Source organism: Xenopus laevis, chromosome 4S (assembly GCF_017654675.1).
Source record: "Xenopus laevis strain J_2021 chromosome 4S, Xenopus_laevis_v10.1, whole genome shotgun sequence".
Classification (NCBI taxonomy): Eukaryota; Metazoa; Chordata; class Amphibia; order Anura; family Pipidae; genus Xenopus; species Xenopus laevis.
The window spans coordinates 45,810,026-45,832,693 of record NC_054378.1 but is presented as its reverse complement, the minus strand read 5'-3'; the positions used below and the strand labels follow the sequence as shown (position 1 = coordinate 45,832,693).

Genomic DNA, 22,668 nt, shown 5'->3' with positions numbered 1-22,668 from the left:
AGACATATTGTCAATTTCCCAGCTGCCCCAGTCATGTGACTTGTGCTCTGATAAACTTCAATCACTCTTTACTGCTGTACTGCAAATTGGAGTGATATCACCCCCCCAGCAGCCAAACAAAAGAACAATGGGAAGGTAACCAGATAGCAGCTCCCTAACACAAGATAACAGCTACCTAGTAGATCTAAGAACAGCACTTAATAGTAAAAGCCAAGTCCCACTGAGACTGATTCAGCTACATTAAGTAGGAGAAATAACAGCCTGCCAGAAGTAGTTCCATCCTAAAGTGCAGGCACAAGTCACATGACTGGGGCAGCTGGGAAACTGACAAAATGTCTAGCCCCATGTCAGATTTGAAAATTAAATATAAAAAAATCTGTTTGCTCTCTTGAGAGATGGATTTCAATGCAGAATTTTGCTGGAGCAGCACTATTAACTGATGTGTTTTGGAAAAAACATGTTTTCCCATGACAGTATCCCATTAAGTAATATTTTCCATGGAACAGAATGCTAACACAGCTTTTATGGATGTAGATCATAATGGGAAGTCATGACCAAAAGTAGACTTTACATTATGGGCACTGCTGGTGTAAATGTAATAGGAATCTTAGACTGAAAGCATCACTGGGGCTGAGACTGATGTGAATGACTTATAAACACTTCAATGCAAAAGAGCAACTCAATTGTGGAGAGAGTTTTTATGAATATTTATTGTAAGTGAACTATTAGTACATTGTAAATGATGTTCATGAAATAATTTTTTTTACTGATGCTAGATATTAATTATAACATTTAAGATGAAGTATAACGCTGCATTTATATATTGAACAGAGACAATGAGGTCATGCAAAAGTGTGACTGGCAATAGCTGCACACAGTCCATTATGGGGATTTATATGGGATAGATGACTGGTATTCTACTCAATGGCACAATTCAGTCTAATTCAAAAGACACTTTAATATGGCTCTTTTGCTGGAGTTCTGCCATCCACTGTCACAGGCCCTATGAAAAACATGTTGAAAGGAAGTTGGATGCAGTTAAAATATGCGCAAGCCAAAAGCACTTCCCACTGAAATGATCCCATATTGTCTGCCTAGTTGGAAGTGTTTGCTGCATTTGATTCGCTGTTTGGAGGAAATGCAATAGTTACCTAATACAGTATTATTTTTTTAGTGAAAAATGAAGAAGGAAAGGTATAACCACACTTTAAAATCCACAAACATGGCTTCGGTCTGTTTTATTCAACTGCTATATTTATTCATGTGAAATTTTCTTTATACAGGAATGGGATCCATTTATCCGGAAACCCGTTATCCAGAAAGTTCAGAATTATGGAAATGCTGTCTCTTAAAGACTCTATTTCATATCCAAATAATCGACTTTTAAAATTATTTCCTTTTTCTCTGTAATAATTAAACAGTGCCCTGTACAAAAATTAGATATAATTAATCCTTATTGGAAGCAAGTAGCCCATTGGGTTTATTTAATGTTTAAATGATTTTCTAGTAGACTTGAGGTATGAAGATCCATATTACGGAAAGATCCGTTATCCGGAAAACCTCAAGTCCAGAGCTTTCTGGATAACAGGTCTTGTACCTATTCTTGAATATTCATCACTAGTGATGGGTGAATTTCTCCCGAAAAATTTGTGACGCACATCCGAAAAGTCACTCGCACCAATTTTGATGCCGGCTTTAAAGTCAATGGGTGTCTGAATAATGTTGTTGATTTTGATTTCAGAAGTTTAAATCTGAATGTGGATTTCAGAAGTTTAAATCCCTGCTCTGCCTAAAATCTTTCTCTTCTGCTTCTACAGAGGAAGTGGTTTCTTTCTTTATTCCCCCCAACAATGTGTCATTTACCATATGCCTTTACAACTTCTCGCTATTTTGTTCTCATTTCTTATCCTTTGAGTGCTGAATTTGAGGTCTTGTTGGGATAAGAGTAAATTGATAACTCAGTTGCTGTGAACTATAATGAATACATTAAAAGACACGTATAATAAGACAACATTCCATAAAAACTGCACATTCTCTCCAATATAAACCCGATTTAAATCTAATAGTATGCTCCACATACATAGGTTTTACTGAACTTTGAATCCCAACCTAAATGTAAACCATTTTCCTAAACTGGTGGATCCTATAAAGATAAATACACATTATGAAGCTTCATTCTATTTAGGGAAAGACTGACAACCATTTGCTTGGATTTTGCTGTGGACACTCAACTGGAGCTGATTTGACAATACTCACAAATGACACACATTTTACCAAGGAGAGAAGGTCCATGATGTACTCATTGTTTGATCTTTCAACTGCTTTACACATTTTGAGCCACACACTGGCAGACAATCTTCAGTTGTGATCTGTGGATGTGCTCTAGATCAGTTATTGTCCTATCCCTTCTACAATTTAGTTAGTGTATCATTTGCTAAGATACAGTTTTCATCCCATCACCTTTCAGTTGGTGCCCCTAAAGGTTCTGTTGTTCTCTCTGATTTCAAGTCAATAAACAAGTGCATACATACAGATTTACATATAAACACAACCAACAACCGATACAAGGGTTAAAGAGGGCCCTGCCCAAAAGGCAAGGTTACAAGGTTTCTAAAACCTGCTTCTTGGCAGGTTTTAGGTGGCAAAGAGGAGTGCAAGGTTGGCCCTCACATGACTACTCAGCAGGGACAAAGATAAGAAATGTATCAACTAAATTATCAATTTAGAACAGTATACAGGGTCGGCGACCCCCCTCCCAGAGCTGCTTTAGAAGGTGAAAAATTACACTTTACACTTCAATATTTGAGAAATGGTCACACATAGAAAATAGAAAGTAATTGGAAAAAGTCGTTATTTCTGGTGCTCTATCTGAAAACAACTAGTTGTATGAAGGGGAACAACGTTTAATTACATGGCATCCTGTGACTGCTGTAAAATTAGGCCCACAAGTTTGCCCATTACAATTGGTGGGCAAGATAAACTGCCACCATTCCTTTCCTTTTTCTATTGGCCATTCCATGTTGATAAAGAAACAGCCCTACAATGTGTCGCTGTACAACTTCCTCACCAGTTTTTGCAGTCGCAGAAGCATTTTAGAAGCGATTTAACAGTGAAGTTTTTAATTCAAAACATCAAAAGGATGTAGCTCCTGTTCCTAACATGGCACAGCTCATCTTAATTAGTTAGAAGAGCTCTATCAAATAGCGTGTTTTAATAGGAAATTCAAACCACAGGCTTAACCTCATGGCAGTTATTACTTCTCAATTGCAAGAGCACTTGCATTAATAATTCTAATTCATAATAGGCTTTATTTGCATGCCTCTATTCCAGCTTCAAGCATTAATCCATGGATGTGGGTGGAGAAATATTTCTATGAAAGGTTAATGTTTCCTTTAACTGATTGTCTTTGGATAGAAGAACGCAGGCCTGCAATTTTCTGACGAAAAATCACATACACCACAGGGGTCATTGCACTAGAATGTTAGGATACGTAGCAAAAATTCCAGTGCCAAAATGTAGATCTGCAATATGATTGTTATTAAGAACATTTCCCTTGGCTCTACTGTAGAGGGCAGCATGTATGTTTATTTCTTTTCCCTGTTGCCTGGATGTGGCACTGACAGTATGTTAGAAAAGGATTAGGCAGTTCCAGCTCTTGGTTACCATTAATAGATCATGCTTGTTTAAGAACAATTAATGAAAATGCCTGAGCCTATAATTAATCCACCTGTGCTGAGGAAGAAATACTGTCAGTGCAGGCTGCTCTGTAGCCCTAGGCTCCTTTTGTGAACCAGCAATCTGCTGGCTGTCATCTACGCTCAGTGCTGTTTGACAGTCTAAACATATAGATTTCCGCTGCCATATAGAGTGCACTGAGTTCAAGGCGAATCTAAAGATACTCAATTAAAATGCAAAACCTGAGAAATTATCTGTATATTTATGTAACTTTATTTCAATCAGGCTCTGTAGAACTGTATTGATGATGCACATCTTAAAGTGCAACCTGATGATATACTGCAGTGCACTGGGGCAGTGGTGTAAAAGTACAAGCATTAATTGGGTTGTTTAAATACATCAATCAATAGGAATTATATATATGGGAAAGTTTAGAAGATAAAGTAAAGATGAACTACATCATTTAGCAACCAGCTCATTTTAAGTGAGGCATTGGCATCACAATCTGGAAGTGAAATTGTCTCTCTCTTGTAATTCAGAAGGAAGGATTTAAAGACAAGCAAGGGTATATGAGGCATGGTTGACGCTTCTTCACCTTTACGGGCACAATATTTATGAACACTTAAAAATGTCAGATAATCGAAAGATGTGCAGTTTCCTTGCAGCTGAACGGATAGATCCCAATGCTTTTATACTGGTGATCTCCAACAAGTGGCTCGTGAGCAACATGTTACTCACAATGGTCTCAAAGCAGATGATTATTTTTTAATTCCTGATTTAAAGGAAAACTTTAGTTGTATAAAAAACAGATGCGCTGCCAAACAGAGCCACCTGTAGGCTGCCAGTCCACATAGGGGCTACAGAGAGCCAATCACAGGCCATATTTGGCATCCTGGGAACATTTTGCATGCTTATGTTGCTCTCCAACTTTTTTTCTACATTTGTGTCTGGCTTATAAAACAATATTTTTCCAGATTCCATCCCATTTAATATCCGGGCAACTGCTTTTCATTACGGAACACCGTAACATTTACCGACAATTAAAATGAGAGCTATAGGTTTGCTCAGACCCAAATTGTTTCAAATTAAAAAATACAAGCACAATAATTACTTCTGAATACATATTTATTCCTTCAAGCATGGGAAACATGTATTGCTTTGAAAAATAAGAAAAAGATTTAAATGAGTGCAGATGTTGTTAAGAAAAAAATTGTCCCCATTATGAATTGTTAAATGTCTTTAGCCCTTATTAGAAAGTTCCTGCAAGTTGCAAGCAAAAGTGTGCTGTGCTATACTATGTCATATGATGGAATAATGCCTTCAGCTTTCAATAAATTATTTTAAATTATATTGTGCCCCCATATTACACAAAACTTTACAAATAATGTTCAGCTTTGATATTTATTCCTGGTCCAGCAGAGATTACAAGCTAAGGAGGAATGTAACCTAGCTTTTCTACATATAGTGGTAATCCATTGAGGTGTTTATTGCACATACCCAGCATATATTGTGCTTTAGTCCACAAGTTATGTGTACAGCACACATTTTTATTTTACTTTACTTTGGATGTTACTGGGAAGGAAAATGGAACTCGATTGCATATATAGCTGCGGTTCTCAGGTCCAGTGCAGTTGCCCATATCAACCAAATACCAGTTAGAGTTTTGACCAGTCTACAATAAATAATATAATTAAAGAAACTATCTGAATGGTTGCTGTGCATTACCTATGATAGTATATAAAACACAGGCTGTTTCTAATTATAGGAGGGAGTTTATATAGAGTAAACGACACATTCTGTAACATTTTAGGGCAAAGAGTTCCCAGGAGTTTGTAAGGATTGCTTTAAGCAGTCAAGACATTCATCTTCAATGGGTGTTAGTGCTCAGCACTTCTTAACAATGAACAATCCAACCCTTAGAGTTTAATATTTTATGAAAGCTTTTATGTTGGATTTCGGAGGCGGATTTATGTGATCTGTTTGTGTAACAAGTTTAGTGTTGTTCTTTATAGTCACAGCATATTCTTTATTCATAGTCATTTTTGGCTGTGCTGCCTTGTTGTGTCTGTTTCTGCATCTAGTTTATAGTTCCTATGTGCCTGTTTCTGTGTCTGGTTTATAGTTCTTACTGCTTTATAGTTCCTACTTTGTGCTTATGATCTTTGATCCTCAGTATGTGCCATGAACTTTGTTCCTCATATCTATACATTGACTTATGACCAGTTACTGTTACTGGTGTTTTATAATCATAATGGAAATTTCAGTGCCGTTTTACGAGATGTTTTTTTTATAGCTGTATCCGGTATAATATAAAGCTTCAACATCTAATGCTGAGACGCACTTACAAGGGGTCATTAATGAGTAACAACTTGGTTTTTACTCAAAATTGTTTTCCCCACAGCCATTGTGCACAAAATCCCATTCATTAAATGTACAAGTATGGGACCTGTTATCCAGAATGTTCAGGACCTGGGGTTTTCTGGATAATGGATCTTTCTGTAATTTGGGTCTTCATGCCTTAAGTCTACTGGAAATTAATTTAAACATTAAATCAACCCAAATAGGCTGTTTTTGCTTCCAATAAGGATTAATTATATCTTAGTTGGGATCAACTACTGTACTGTTTTATTATTACAGAGAGAAAGGAAATCATTTTTAAAAATTTGGATTATTTGGATAAAATGGAGTCTATGGGAGACAGCCATTCTATAATTTGGAGCTTTCTGGATATCGGGTTTCCGGATAAGGGATCCTATACCTGTACTTGCTTCTAAATCTGCTCCTTGCACTTCCACAATGCAGGATTTCAGCAAAGCTGTGGCCATTTTGCGTTGACCTGCAAGTGCAGCTTGTGCTTATTTGAATGCACCCACTTCAATGGCATCAGCCACATCTCCCCTCGTGACAGCAATTATGGTGGGATTATGGAAAAACACTGCATTGTGGGTTAAACAAATGCAATTGGCCAAAAATGTGCACTTTGCACATTACCATTTGGGGGATTTTAATTACCCAGATATTGACTGGAGCAACGGTACTGCTAGATCAGTTAATGGGAACAAGTTTATAAACTTATTGCACGACAATTTTTTAGCACAGGTTGTTGAGGAGCCTACTAGAAAAAATGCTATTCTTGATTTAGTGATCTCAAATGACCCAGAACTTATAGCAAATGTGCAAGTCATTGAACCCCTGGGTAATAGTGACCATAATGTTATATCTTTTAATGTCTGGTGCAAAAAACAAAAATATACTGGGGCAACAAAAACCATGAATTTTGCCAAAGCTAATTTTAGTGCCTTGAGGGCTGCCCTACAGAGCATTGATTGGGGCATTAGGTTTTCAGCTAAAAACACAGAACAGAAATGGTTGTCCTTTAAAATGATATTAAATCATTACTGTTCTCAATTTATTCCCTTAAGGACTAAACGTAGAAGCTCTAAGAATCATCCTGTGTGGCTTAATACAGAGGTAAAGATGTTAATGGGAAAGAAGAGAAAGGCATTTAAAAACTACAAATCTGTAGGGACAGAAGCTGCATTTAATGAATATAAACACTGTAATAAATGTTGTAAATCAGCAATCCGGAAGGCTAAGAAAAGAAATGAAGAGTTAATTGCGGTGGAGGTGAAAATTAACCCTAAAAAGTTTTTTAAATATATTAATAGTAAAAAGATGCAGGTTGTGTTGCTCCATTAAATAATGGTACCAGTATGGTTGTAACAGATACAGATAAGGCAAATGTGTTAAATCAGTTCTTTTCTTCAGTGTATACAATAGAGGAGTCTGGGTTCACAGGCTCACTTAATAACTGCACGAATGGTTCAGCTCAATCTAGTCAGTGGCTGACTCAGGATATGATTCAAAAAGCTTTAATACAAATTAATGTAAACAAGGCTCCAGGGCCTGATGGCATACACCCCCGGGTTCTAAGAGAGCTTAGTTCAGTTTTAGACCAGCCCTTATTTCTGATTTTCTCAGATTCACTGTCATCTGGTATGGTGCCTATGGATTGGAGAAAAGCTGATGTTATTCCAATATTTAAAAAGGGATTACGATCTCAGCCTGGCAATTATAGGCCAGTAAGCTTGACATCTGTGGTGGGCAAATTATTTGAAGGCTTGTAGAAGGGATCACATACAAAATTTTGTCCTAATGAATGGCATTATGAGCAACAATCAGCATGGCTTTATGAAGGATAGGTCATGTCAGACGAATTTGATTGCATTTTATGATGTGGTAAGTAAGATTCTGGATAGTGGGGGGGGCAGTAGATGTGATCTATTTGGATTTTGCCAAAGCGTTTGATACTGTGCCCCACAAACGACTGCTTTCTTAACTAAGGTCTGTTGGGCTTAATGAAGTCGTTTGCACGTGGATAGGAAACTGGCTACAGGATCGGGTACAGAGGGTGGTTGTTAATGGGACATTCTCTACTTGGAGTAAGGTTCTTAGTGGGGTCCCCCAGGGCTCAGTATTGGGTCCACTTTTATTTAACTTGTTCATTAATGACTTAGGGGAGGGTGTTGTAAGTAATGTATCAGTGTTTGCAGATGACACAAAATTATCCAGCCCAATTAATTCCATCCAGGATGTGGCATCCTTGCAACAGGATCTTGACAAACTGGCAATCTGGGCAGCTAAGTGGCAAATGAGATTCAATGTTGATAAATGTAAAGTCATGCACCTGGGATGTAAAAATATCCAAGCCACTTATACCCTTAATGGGACTGCACTAGGCAAATCCATTATGGAAAAGGACCTTGGAGTCCTTGTAGATGATAAACTTGGCTGTAGCAAGCAATGCCAGTCAGCAGCATCAAGGGCAAATAAGGTCTTGAGCTGTATTAAAAGGGGCATAGAGTCACGGGAGGAGGGGGTCATTCTTCCACTGTATAGAGCACTTGTAAGGCCCCATCTAGAATATGCCGTACAGTTTTGGTCTCCATCACTCAAACAGGACATTATTGTATTAGAGAGGGTACAGAGAAGGGCAACTAAGCTGGTAAAAGGTATTGAAAATCTTAGCTATGAGGAAAGACTGGCCAAATTGGGGATGTTCACGCTGGAGAAGAGGCGCTTAAGGGGTGATATGATGACTATGTATAAATATATAAGGGGATCATATAACAATCTCTCTAATGCTTTATTTACCAGTAGGTCTTTCCAGCTGACACGAGGTCACCCATTCCGATTAGAAGAAAAGAGGTTCTGCCTAAATATTCGGAAGGGGTTTTTTACAGTGAGCTGTGAAGATGTGGAATTCTCTCCCTGAATCAGTTGTACAGGCTGATACATTAGATAGATTTAAGAAGGGGTTGGATGGCTTTTTAGCAAGTAAGGGAATACAGGGTTATGGGAAATAGCTCATAGTCCAAGTTGATCCAGGGACTAGTCTGATTGCCATTTTGGAGTCAGGAAGGAATTTTTCCCCCTCTAAGGCAAATTGGAGAGGTTTCAGATGGGTTTTTTGCCTTCCTCTGGATCAACTGGCAGATAGTTAGTTAATAAACAAAAAAAAAAAAAAAAAAAGGTTGAACTTGATGGACATGTGTCTTTTTTCAACCTTACTTACTATGTTACTATGTTACTATGTTAAGTAACAATCTGTGATCTGACTGCTCTTTGCAAATCACTTTGGAGAAGTACAAATAAAGGTAGCTTGGTTGGTGACTTTGGGAAAGGAAAGGGACAGAGGTGTGCCTCTAGATAAGTCTCAGGGCATCAATATATAGGTTGATGTATAGTTAAAATACTGTGTATATCAAAATGAGCACAATATGAGCAATGTGAAACACAAATTAAAGTTATAGTGCCAGTTCATTTTGCAAGCTTAAGGCAAGAGGTAATATACTTTTATAAGAGAAAGGAACCTAAGAAATTGTAAAATTCATGTAAAGTAGATACCAGGGCACAGCCAGTGGGAGAGTGTGCCTGCCTTAAGCTTCGTATACATGTAAAGATCAGTTCCTTGGGCAAGATTAACTCAGTAGATCTTTGCCTGATTTTGCCACCAATGTCCTGGGCCAAAGCCAGCTCATCTAATGCATTTTCTTCAGGCCAAACTATTGAATTATAATGGGACTTACGTCATGGAATTTCTAACCTGCCTGATGGATACAGTATATGTGGGGCAGGCTAAATACATCTGCCAGAAAGCTGCTCGTTCTCATTAAGGGGCATATTAATCAAGGGTCGAATCTCGAATTGAAAAAACGTAGAAATTCAAATTCAAAAAGACCAACCGAAATTAAGTCGAAGTTTTTTTGGGTCGAATATGTCCGTATTTTGCCTAATTCGAATAGTACGAATCGAAGGAATGGGTGCATTCAATCGAATCCGATTCAACGTTTTTCCACAAAAAACTAATTCACTTCAGATGGGTTCTAGGAGGTACCCCATAGGCTAAAACAGCAATTCGGCAGGTTTTTGATGGCGAATGGTCAACGTCGAAGTTTTAAAGAGACAGTACATGATATATTTCGATATTCGAATGTTTGAATTTTTTCGATTCAAACTCACCTCGACCTTTGATAAATCTGCCCCAATAAACTCGAATGTACTCAGGTTATTTATGAAAAAACTCGAAATTCTAAAATTCTATCGAATAGGAACCACCAGAAAAATTCGAATCGACTTCAAAGTGAGTTTCCCTTCAAAAAGAAAACTTGAATGTCAGGAAAGCTATTAACATCTCCAAATGGTTCAACAGAACTCTGCCATTGACTACTACATGAACAAGGCCGGTTCAAAGCTGCGAAGTATCGAATTAGAGCTGTTTACATGGTCGAGGTGTGATAAATCCCACATTCGAATTCGAGTTGATGGTTAAAAACTCAAAATTGTGAGCTTTGACCAAAAAAACTATTAAAAAATTAGAATTTACCATTTGAACCGTAGTAAATCAGCCCCCTGTAATTACAACAACATTTCAAGCTTGATAAAAGGCCACATGACCTGAAACGTTGCTTTAATGTTGCCTGAAACATTGCTGTAATACCCTAAGTGTGCAGTAAAGGCATTTTAAATACAACTGATTTGCGGTGCTGCTCCAACTGTCCAGCAATTGGTTTGCTGATGGGAAGTGGCCATTGGAGATTGTGTACTAGGTAGAGTGGATTCTAAAAAATTTTGATTTTTTAAGTGTAAAAACCATGAAAAACTCTAATATGTAGCCAAGGTCCCATAGAAGTCAATGGGAGCTGCACTGATCCTATTGGACTTTTTTTTTTAGTCACTTAGACTTTCTGAAAACTTGGATAAATATTTGGATCTTTTGATAACTTTCATGGCATTCGTGAATTGCAACATAAATTGCATTGATCTATTAATTTTTTAAAAATTGTAAAAAAAAAACATTGAAAGTTGAAAGTACACCTCCTATTGACTTCTGTAGAATCACAGGTTTTGGACTGAAGAATCTCAAAGATTTTAGTTTAGGAAACTCAATTAAAATTTACTACAGGCTATGACGTTGCAAATATTTTCACTTTTATTCAATCAGTTTTTTCTTGTATAATCCTTTTTTTCTTGCAGAAATGTTATCGTGGCAGTATATGGTTTCTAACTTATCCTGAGGTCATGTTTACTTTGGTTAGATTTGATTTTTGTGCTTTTATTTCTCATTGTTTAGGGGTCTGATTCTGGGTTTGGACATGCACTAGCTAAGCACCTGGATGAACTGGGTGTTCATGTCTTTGCTGGTGAGCTGGATAAGAAAGGGCCTGGTGCTAAAGAATTGAAAAGGGTTTATTCATCACATCTTTGCCTAATTCAACTTAATATCACCAATTCAGAGGAGATAAGGGAGGCCTACAAGGAAATCAGCAGTTATGTGCAGAATGCAGGTAATCCTGTTTTACTTCCAAAGACCAATTCAAACTAGCTGGATCTGCATTTGGCAAACATCTTTATTTGTAATGAATCAAAATGGTAAGTTTGTTACATAAAATAGTGCATTGGAAATTGCTGGCTAATGCCAGAATAAGTCAATTACATTTGTCATTGCCTCCCAGTTAAAAAAATGTGTAAATATATGAACTGTAAGAAAATATAATAAAAAGATTTTTTATTATTTGTAACATCTACAACAGTTTAGTGATCTTTTATTGAACAGTGGCAGTTCTGGTGAAAATCAACCGGATTCTATATTTGCACAGTAAGGGGTCCATTTACTTAGTTCAAGTGAAGGAATAGAGGAAAAAAGTTCAAATTTCGAATGGTCGAATATGGCTACTTCGACCATTGAATGGGCTACTTCGACCTTCAACTACGACCTTCGACTTCGAATCGAACGATTCGAACTAAAAATCGTTCGACTATGCAACCATTCGATAGTCGAAGTACTGTCTCTTTAAAAAATTCTTCGACCCCCTAGTTCGCCACCTAAAACCTACCAAGGCCAATGTTAGCCTATGGGCAAGGTCCCCATGGGCTTCCTAACAATTTCCTGATCACAGGAATATCCTTTGATGGATTAAAATCCTTCGAAGTCGATTCGAAGGATTTAATCTTTCGATCGACTGATTATTCCTTAGATCGTTCGATTGTAGGAATATCGCAAAATCCTTCGACTTCGATATTCGAAGTTGAAGGATTTTACTTCGACGCCAGGTAAATGTGCCCCTAAATGATTCAATACTCGATAAAAATAACACATCAATAGGACATTCACCTCTATTACCGGCAAGTGCCCAACAGATGTGTTATGTTGTGCTCATCACCATGTTAATCATTTGATAAGAGACCAGTCACATGTCCGGGAGATAATTGGTTCCTGATGCTTTGTTATGCTCAAGGAATAATACATAGACATAAAATACGCTTAGAGTTTTTTTCTGTTTGATTATTTACATCACAGTAATTTGCTCATCAATTTAGCAAATATTTGTAAACCAGCAGGTCACATATCAGCATACATTCTTCTATTGTTTTAGAATTTTTCAAATGAATGGTATTTGCTGTGTTATTTTATGCTGATAAACAATTCTGGTTGTAACATGGTGTACATCAGGTGCTACTAACTTTTTGTAGGAAATGGGTGAATTGGCACACCACCATTACAAAGAATAGGAGACTTGCATTCAAAGGGGCAAATTTACTAAAGGGCAAAGTGATTAACGCTGGCAAAAAATTCGCCAGCGTGATGTCATTTTGGAACTTCGCTGATTTACTAACGGTTGCTGGAGTAACTTCGCTAGAGAAGGAGATAGACTCTAGTGGTACTTCACTCCTTAACGCCAGGTGAATTTGCGCTCTGGCGAATGGACGTAACTACACAAATTCACTAAGATGCGGATTTTACTGAACGTTACCTCTTGCACCATACTTGCCTTCACCACCTCAGACCAGGCAAAGTGCAATAGAGTAGATAGGAGTTCCTAAAAAATAGTTGAAAATTTTTCTAAGTCCCAAAAAACACAAGCGTCTTTTCCTTTTTTCAGGGTGATAGGCTGAAAAAGAGCGTAAATTTTTTGGGGGGGTACCCGGCTTCCCCCCTACATTTCCTGACATATCGCCCATAAACTATACACTGGGCTCATGTGTAGGGCATTATAACAACTTTATTTTATTTTATTATGGTTTCCTGGGCTTCTGTAGTGTAATGTATTTGCTGCAACTTATACGTCCATTCAACTTTAACTTCCCGCCATATGCAAATTAGGCAATGCTAGCACAACTTCACTTCGATTGGCACAGTAAACGCTAGCGCAACTTCACCAGCGTTCAGCACCCTGGACGCAACTTTGGATTTTAGTGAATTAGCGTTGTCCTGGCGAATCTACGACTGGCGAAGTGTTGCGCTGTGAGCGAAGCCGTCACCGGCAAATTTTCGTAGGTTAGTGAATTTGCCCCAAAAACTCCCATCAACTCCCATAAACTCAAAATTAGAAAATAACGACCAATCAAAATTTATTTAAAAAAAAAACGGATGAATAGGATCGAGCTGCAAACTCAAATCGAATTTCGATTCGAGTTTTTTTCACCAAAAAACAAAATCTAATTTTTTTTTTCAAAAGTCCAACAAACGACTCCAGTGAACATTGCCTATTCTAGTACTAAAACACATATCTATAGTATATGGTTACTCCACTTGTAAGCTGCAATCACATACAGTTCTTATGAATAAGTATCTCTGTATCTTTAGGCTTAACTATCACATTACTTGGCTTTTCCCACTGCTTATCATGCTTCATACCATTCCTCAGTAATGTGGTATATATACACATTGTTAAATAGATTAATCCATACATTTGTGTGTTTTGCAGGACCGTGGGGTGTTGTGCACAATGCTGGGCTGCTTGGTTACGTGGCTGATGGAGAAATAATTCCTTTCAGTGTATATAAGCAATGCATGGATGTACATTTCATTGGTGCAGTTCAGGTTACAAAAGCATTTGTTCCATTGCTGCGGATAGCCAAGGGAAGGCTAGTTAGTATTTCCAGCATGGGACGTAAGATTTATAAGCCGATGACAAACACACTTCACTGCCGGATTCTGCTAACACTCTTTGCCATATTTCTTAGCCTTAGGTTGACAATGGGCTTCTGAAACTGATCCATTGTTATAATGTTTCCAATATTGTACTCAGTGGAAAGCAATTGCTGTTGTTCTAACTGATAGCTATATATCAATGCACAGAGCAGAGATGCTGGGTTATATTCCTAGATCTACGCAAATATCCTTTAATGCTAAAATTGTGTGGGGCTAGTGTTGGGGCAGCAACTCAATGAACATTGCTTATGGTGCTGGCCGTGAATTTCAATTCATTCGCCTATACACCTGTGAATGTGTTTTTTTCTAACTTGCATTTTAAAATGTGAGCAAACTCTTTTACTTAAAACTCAAAATGGCACAAAATTGTCAGGCCCAGTAAAATCATAAAAAAAAATACTTCAATCTTGTATATATATATATACATATATAATATGAATAAGCTTTGTTACCCAGGAACTGGCCTGTGCCTATATACTGTAAATAGTTGTGGTAGAATTGGGGACACAAGAGACATATATGGCACTCTATTGTCAAATTTAAAAAAAAAATTGGATTGTTTTTCTACTGATATGACGTTCAGTGGGAGAGAAAAGACTGACAGCATATTCAAATCAAACACACAGCTGCAGCCTTATTTTGGAGCTTAGTTCTCTAGGGTAGTAATCACAGCAGTGTTTGGACAAAGTTAGTAACGTATAAAATCATAAAAGGATGTATCAGAGTTTTTAAAGGAAGAACTGCATATTTGCCATTAATGAATATACTCATTAATGTGTCTAAATGTACTCGCTGTGGCCAGGTAATTAGCATTTTGATGATTTAATGAGTTCTGTATGTGATTTAAAATTAACATGCATAAATAACTCAATTATAAATGAGATACAACAAATGTAAGACATTTTGCTAAAAAGTACAAGTTATGTTTTTCTCTTGTTGTTTTAAAGCTTGTGGGAGGTTTGGAGCAGAATGAGTTTCATGCAGTTAGGCAAGAATTTCTTTCACAGAAATCCTTCCTAGATCTGCATTTTTTTGGGGGTATTTCCAGAAATATTAAATAAGTTTTATCATATAGAGAAATATATCATGGATATTTTGTATACACATAAAATATTTCTGATTTCAAAAGCTTTTTGTCTCTCAAATGCACTAATTCCATACTGTATATGTTCAGTTTAATGCAGAATTTGTAAAACCTTTCACCAGATAAACACAATTTATATTTCAAGGACGAAAAGCCCCTTATAGTACAGTCATATAAAAAAGTTTGGGAACTCCTCTTAATTCTTCGGAGTTTTGTTTATGATTGGCTGAGCTTTCAAAGTAGCAACTTCCTTTTAATATATAACATGCCTTATGGAAACAGTAGTATTTCAGCAGTGACGTAAAGTTTATTGGATTAACAGAAAATATGCAATATGCATCATAACAAAATTAGACAGGCGCATAAATTTGGGCACCCCAACAGAGATATTATATATCAATACTTAGTTGGGCCTCCTTTTGCAAATGTAACAGCCTCTAGACACCTCCTATAGCCTTTGATGAGTGGCGTTTTACATCAACTCTGCCTTTGGCCTTCCATTTCCTGATTACATTCCTTACAGTTGAAAGTGACAGTTTAAACCTCTGAGATATCTTTTTGTAGCCTTCCCCTAAACCATGATACTGAACAATCTTTGTTTTCAGATCTTTTGAGAGTTGCTTTGAGGATCCCATGCTGTCACTCTTGAGGAGAGTCAAACAGAAGCACAACTTGCAATTGGTCACCTTAAAAAAACCTTTTCTCATGATTGGACACACCTGCCTATGAAGTTCAAGGCTTAACAAGCTAATCCAACCAATTTGGTGTTGTCAGTTATCATTATTGAGCAGTTACATGCATTCTAATTAGCAAAATTACCAGGGTACCCAAATTCTTGCACAGCCAGTTTTTCACATTTGATTTAATTTCATACAGTTGAATACTGCTTCACTAAAAATCTTTGTTCAGCAAACACCCCTGTACTCAGATGTTCCTGGGAAATGAAAGACATACCACTGTTATCTTTTTTTGTTAAAAGTGGAGTACATTATTATGCAGGCTGAGAGGGGTTCCCAAACATTTTCATATGACTGTATATACAGTACACAATAGCAATGTTTCTGAAGCAAACACACACGTTTTAACAATGCAGGCCAGTAGTACATATATTTTCATTATTTTAAAACACTTTTCATTTTTGGATGTTACTTTTCCTTTAAACTGAACAAAATGATTGAAGCTTGTGGAGCCACAACTTTTGTTCTGCGCCATTAATCATACGGTTAATGTAAGGAAAACAAATGTAATGAGCACAATGCTTACTGTTTAGTGATGTGTAATTTAGCAGATGCAAAAAAATGCAAGAAAGATTGGTAAGCTTTTCTCCCCTCACCTCTCTTGTGGCCACATCACAAAGCAAAGATCAGGTGTACAAGGGTTACTGAACTCATGTAAATTAGCATGTCATTACAAGATTTATCTATGAATGCAAAGATCCTGACCACCAAATTAAGTAATTATTCATGGCCATTGTTTCATATTTGACAGCAAAAGATCAAATTGCATTTGTGCAATGCAATGCAACTGTAATTAGTACCATTAGTGTAATGTCAATAATGTATTATGAAGGCAGATTTCAATTAATAAATACACAGAAATAGCGCAAGAAATATGCATTGACTTATAATATTTGCATTCACAGCATGTTTTTAAGAGCAACTTCATATTTAAATGGACATGATTATGAACTGCTAAACAAGTCCAAACAGATCCTAATAAAATTACAGACCATTATAGCCCTCTTTTTAACTTATCCACAAAGTCAGATGAACCTAAGACAACTAGGGACCATATTGGAGACTATCAATGTAAAAGATCTACTCTCACTCAAAAGGAAAAACTAAATGGCCCAATCACCATGGAAGACGTAGCACCAGGCACGGATTTGTTGAAAGGCCACCAAGGCCCTTACCTAGGGCGGCAGGATTTAGGGGGTGGCATGAAGGCCATCCACACCAACATTGGTTCAGAATCTCTGGGGATGATCATTAGATTAGATTTAAATTTCCAATGTACCAATCCCCAGTTCTACCTTCCTGATGATGAAAACTTGTGCATGTGCACAAATGATGGGGAGAGGACAGGGATGGCTAACGGCAGCAGGCCTAGGGGTGGCCGCTTTGTAAATCCGGCCCTGTGTAGCACAGGCTACTTCTTTCATACTTCTTAAATTGGTAAATCAACATGCCCAGATGGATTTACAAATCTATATAACAAAAAACTTTCCCACGCCATTTAGTACTTTTCCAAAACATAATGGACATGGACCACATTAAGCCCAAATTTCTACAGGCACACATCTCTAATATCCCTAAGACAGGTAAATCACTTGACATCTGCAAAAAAATTTAGACCAATAGCATTAAGGTGGCCATACACGGGCACATTTAAGTTTCCAATTTGGGCTCCTCAGATCAATTCAGCAGCTTAACTGTCCATGTATGGTGCCTTACCTGACTGATATCTGGCTGAAAATTGTCTGCAAGCAAGTCGTAGTAGTCAGATGCAGATTAAAGTAATATAGGGCCACTGAATGATACTGCATCAGAAATGTGGATACACATTGTATGTACGGTTGAACTGGTCTGTGCAAATTAGATGTGTCACTGTCCCTGTGACACATTGTGATATCATTAAATAATACCACCGGTGTTCTAGGTGTGTGACTCAGTTTATGCCAGTAGCTTTGCCCATTTGTTGGTCTCATATTGGTGAGTTCCCGGTGCTTTATTATTTTGTGTTTACTTTCTGCTTTACTGATGCTTGGCCTGATCTTCTGCCTGTCCTGACCTTGAGTACACTTCTTGCATAATCCTTTTGGTGCCACACGATTGGACTGGAGTTTGAAATTCCCAGCACCTAAAAGGTAAGATTTAAGTTCTAACATGAAATTCAAGTGACCTCCCTAAGGTGAGTGTCCACAGATTATTTATTATTTTATGGAAGGTCAACCTTCAAACTTCTGCTCTTTGCAGAATGTATGCCATTGTTGATTCAAATGTTTCATTATAGTGAACAGAATGGGTGCGAAATCGGAAATTCTTAAGGATACTTTAAGCAGTTTAAGTGGTCACATTAGAGTCCCTACCTACGTGTATATGAAGGTTAGGCTACAGTGCCTTTATACAGAGGCTGAAAGACTCTTATTACAAAGAATTACTTATGTGTACAATAACATTCATGTACAATAAGAAATGGTGCATCTCCCACTCTGATTATAAATGGTGACAACACTATACAAAATACATTTGTAAAGACATTTCAGTAGTTTTGACTTTTGTGTAAAATAAAAATACTATTCACCTCAAACTGCCATGATCAGTCTTGAGCCTCTGCTGGATATCCAACTGCTTTTTAAGTTCAAACACCATTAAAATTTAGAAAAGGGAAAGCATTGCTGTTTAGAGCAATCTTTTTCTTATTTTTTGCATTGGCTAAGTATTGTATAATCATTTTTGAATAGAATACGGGAGCCCTGAACTAAATTCTTTTCACCTAAATGAAATAGATTATTACAAGTGCTGACAGATTTAAGGAAGCTTTTCTGTGTAATTATATTATTACGCATGCATATTCAATATTCAACATATTCACAATTTGTGTGCTCTATTCCTGGGCAAAAAATGCCTATGTATTGAGGAACACAAGCATTCCCAGAGCATGAGCTGCATTGATCCAAAATTATTTGTGCTAAGTGTAACATAGTTTTGTATCCTTTTGTTTTTAGATTAATGCAGCTCATGCTCTGGGAATGGCTGTGTTCCTCAATACATAGGCATTTTTTGCCCAGGAATAGAGCACACAAATTGTGAGTAATGATTTTAATACATGTTAAATGGTTTACCGTTAAGCAAACCATATTTCCGCAAGTTGCAGATTTTTAGTGGACACTGGACACTTTCGGATTTTATATAAACAAAAGACACTTGTATATGTATTTATTATGTATTTATTCATTACACATGCCACAAAGGGTTAATATGAAGAGTTACTAGATGGGAGGAGTAAATGTGTCTCCCCCTCCCCTTACTGAGATATTTAAAGGAGTGAATGTTACACTGGTTTTAAGCTTGATAAAGGGCTGGTTATTCCTGAAACGTTGCTTCACTTGCACAAATAAATTATTTTTCACGACTGAAATTTGTATTGGAATTGGAACTGGACTTGAGCAGACAGAGTCACAGCCGGCACCCGACGCTACAAAACGTGGTGAGATTGATTGCATAGCACTACTCAATTTTACTTACATTAGAAGTTGCGCCAGTGTTGGCTTCGCCACACTTCGCCAGGCGAAGTTTCGCCAGGACACCGCTAATTCACTAAAATCCGAAGCTGCTCTCAGAGAGGTGAAAGGTAGTGAATTTGCGCTAGCGTTAATTCGTCAAGCAAAGCGAAATTACGCTAGCAATGATCAATTTGCATACGGCGCCAAGCTAAAGTACAATGGACGTATATGTAGCAGCAAATACATTTCACTAAACAAGCCTGGGAAAGCTTCATATAATAAAATAGAGTTGTTATTTTGCCCTATACATGTGCCCACTGTATAGTTTAGGTGCCATATGTTAGGAACTGTGGGGGGAAGGAGGGTACCCCCCAAAAAATTTACGTTCTTTTTCAGCCTATCACCCTTAAAAAAGTAAAAGACGCCAGCGTTTTTTGGGACTTAGAAAAAATTTAAACTTTTTTTGAAGCAAGCCCTATCTACTCTATTGCACTTCGCTTGGTCTGAGGTGGCGAAGGCAAGTCTGGCGCAAGAGGTAACGTTCAGTAAAATGAATTAGTTAGTGAATTAGTTTAGTTACGTCCCTTCGCCATAGCGCAACTTCGCCTGGTGTAAGGGTGCGAAGTAGCTCTAGAGTAGGTCCACTTCGCTAGCAAATTTACACCAGCGCCCGTTAGTAAATCGGCGAAGTAAGGAAATGACGTCACGCTGATGAATTTTGGCTAGCGTTAGCCACTTTAGTAAATTTGTCCCTAAGACCCTTGGTGAATTCTCTCATTTTACTGCATAACAAATCTTACACTGATATATTGTTCTCTGTGATATTTTTATTTAAAAGTCCTGCAAATCAAAGTAATTTTTTTTCTATATGACATTGTTTTAGCTACAAAAAATTGTCAGAACTGTTACTCTGCAAATACATTAAACCTGAAATTGGCACACATTTATCCTGCTACTGCATGTGTTCTGGGGACATAAAACCTAAAGTTGGCACTGCATTTATCATGCCATGTGTCCAGAGGATTTTAATCTTGAATTTGACATTGCATTTATCCTGTTATGTGTTCTAGAGACAATAGACCTTACGCTGGGACTGCACTTTACTGCCGTGTGTTCTAGAGACATTAAACCTGATGCTGGCACTCCATTTATCCTTATATGTGTTCTGGGTATTAAACCTGAAGTTGGCCAAATAAGGTGAATGAAAATCTGAAGAAAACTATTATTAACAGGAAAATAGAACATACTATTTTATTCTATATTGTCACGTGTTTAACTATAACTTAAATAAAGCATAATACTATTGTCTGGCATAGATTAATATCTTTGATGCAAAAGCGCTAATGATTTTCATTTGTTACCGGACCTGATATTCTAACTATACATTTTCAGTTTCTCAGATTTCCTCTGATCCCTTCCTAGCCACCAAAATAATCAAGCTCCTTACCTGAGTATATTACATCTGATAGGGTCCTATAGTATTGTAAATTAGTAAAACCAAAAAGAAGTAGAAGCTGTTTCACTTTTCTTTCCTAACTTAATAGACAACACTATTAGTTTAATGATATTCCTATCATCACCAGCATTATTAAACCCTAACACCATTCCCCAAGCTGCCCACCTATCAGAAACCACTAGTTTCATAAAACAAAGTTAGAACACACACACACACACACAGAAAACTCTGCCTCTTTAACAGATTCTATCCCTGCAGCAGGACAAAGCTTTTCATTTCTAAAACTATGCTTCGTTTGGATGTGTGGAGATAGTTTTGCTGTTTCCATATCATCCAAGGAGTCAGAGCAGGTGAAGAGAAATAAACACTATGCTATATTCAGCTCCAGGGCAGAGGCTATTGATCAGAGGTGGGAAACAGCAAAGTCGTAAAAGAGCAGTGATGTCATCTGCATTAACTACTTGTTTGCTCCAAGTAATTACCAAGCGTGTATCAGAATCCAGTGGCATAGACACTGCACTAGAACATTTTAAAATTAAAATTGTTGCAGCCCAAAAAAAAAAAAAATACAAATTTTATTCTTTAGTTCTGGTGCCCGGCTGTTCTGAGGTTTTGTTGGTCTATATTGCAAACACAGGCCTGCGCTGATTTTATTAATTCATTTATTGAATATTTTGCAATATTACATGAGACAGTACCATAACCAAGCAAGAAGGGAGCTGTAGCTCCTGAACTGAGATTAGTTTCTATGTGGGAAATGAAGCTTTTTTTCACAATGAACTGACTCTATAACACCTAGAAAGTAAAGCTGAGGGCAGCGCTCGGTATTGATAATTTTGTAGGCTATGTAGGCTCTTGATATTCAGCTGCTAGCTGCATTTGAGGTCTCAGATGAGTGCCTCTATTACAGGCATAAACATTACTGAGTTTCTACCTGGAGCTCAGAAGGCCAGCAGCCAGCTTAAACAGGAACAAGAGCAACAACAGGGGATTGACAGCAAATAACGGTAACTAGAAAGGTTGAAATAAACGGACTAACAGACTTTTGCAAATTAAGAAACTTACCTTTTACCTGATGGGGAAGTCTGGCAAGTGCAAGCCTCCTGTAACCCCCCTGGATTATGTGTAATCGTTTTGATAACTTAATTCAGAAACATTATCCACAGTATTCTGTGGCAAAAATGCTGTGCTCATTTCTCAAAATCTCAAGCAATACTTGAGAGCCTTCATGGCAATTCTGGGATAATGCTAAAACCTATGCAGCTGGTTAACTGGAGCTGTTTCATTGATGAAATCCAAAAAAACGACCTAAACTTGTACTTGATCCCAACTAAGATATAATTAATCCTTATTGGAGTCAAAACAATCCTATTTGGTTTAATCAATGTTTAAATGATTTTAGTAGACTTAAGGTATGGTGATGCAAATTATGAAAAGACCCCTTATCCAGAAAACACCAAGTTGTGAGAATTTTGGATGATACATTCCATACCTGTATATAAACAGAGCCAGAGATTTACATAAGAACCAGTTTAATTTGTCTACCTTCAAAAAAAGATGCACAATTGTAGCTTGTAGATGTTCTGTCCATTAAGCTTTTTTAGTATACAGCTACAGCTGTGTTATTTTATCTCCATTTTTCATTGAATGTTAAAGACTTCCATTCATTGATTTTCTGATACTGCCTTAACTACTATTTTTTCATTTATAAGGTTGTGTGTTCTCTCTTGCTG

The 22,668-nt window shown here is 37.3% G+C and overlaps 1 protein-coding gene across 1 annotated transcript in view; it reads left to right on the top strand.

Annotated features, from left to right (window-relative positions):
- Positions 1-21,940, top strand: part of LOC121403683 (estradiol 17-beta-dehydrogenase 2-like) — a 61,200-nt gene extending 39,260 nt beyond the window's left edge. Inside the window, exons 3-6 of the mRNA XM_041591493.1 lie at positions 11,309-11,522; positions 13,944-14,129; positions 20,550-20,648; positions 21,846-21,940. Coding sequence (XP_041447427.1) covers positions 11,309-11,522; positions 13,944-14,129; positions 20,550-20,648; positions 21,846-21,940 — 594 coding nt within the window. The remainder of the gene's footprint in view (positions 1-11,308; positions 11,523-13,943; positions 14,130-20,549; positions 20,649-21,845) is intronic.
- Positions 21,941-22,668: the final 728 nt, after the last annotated feature.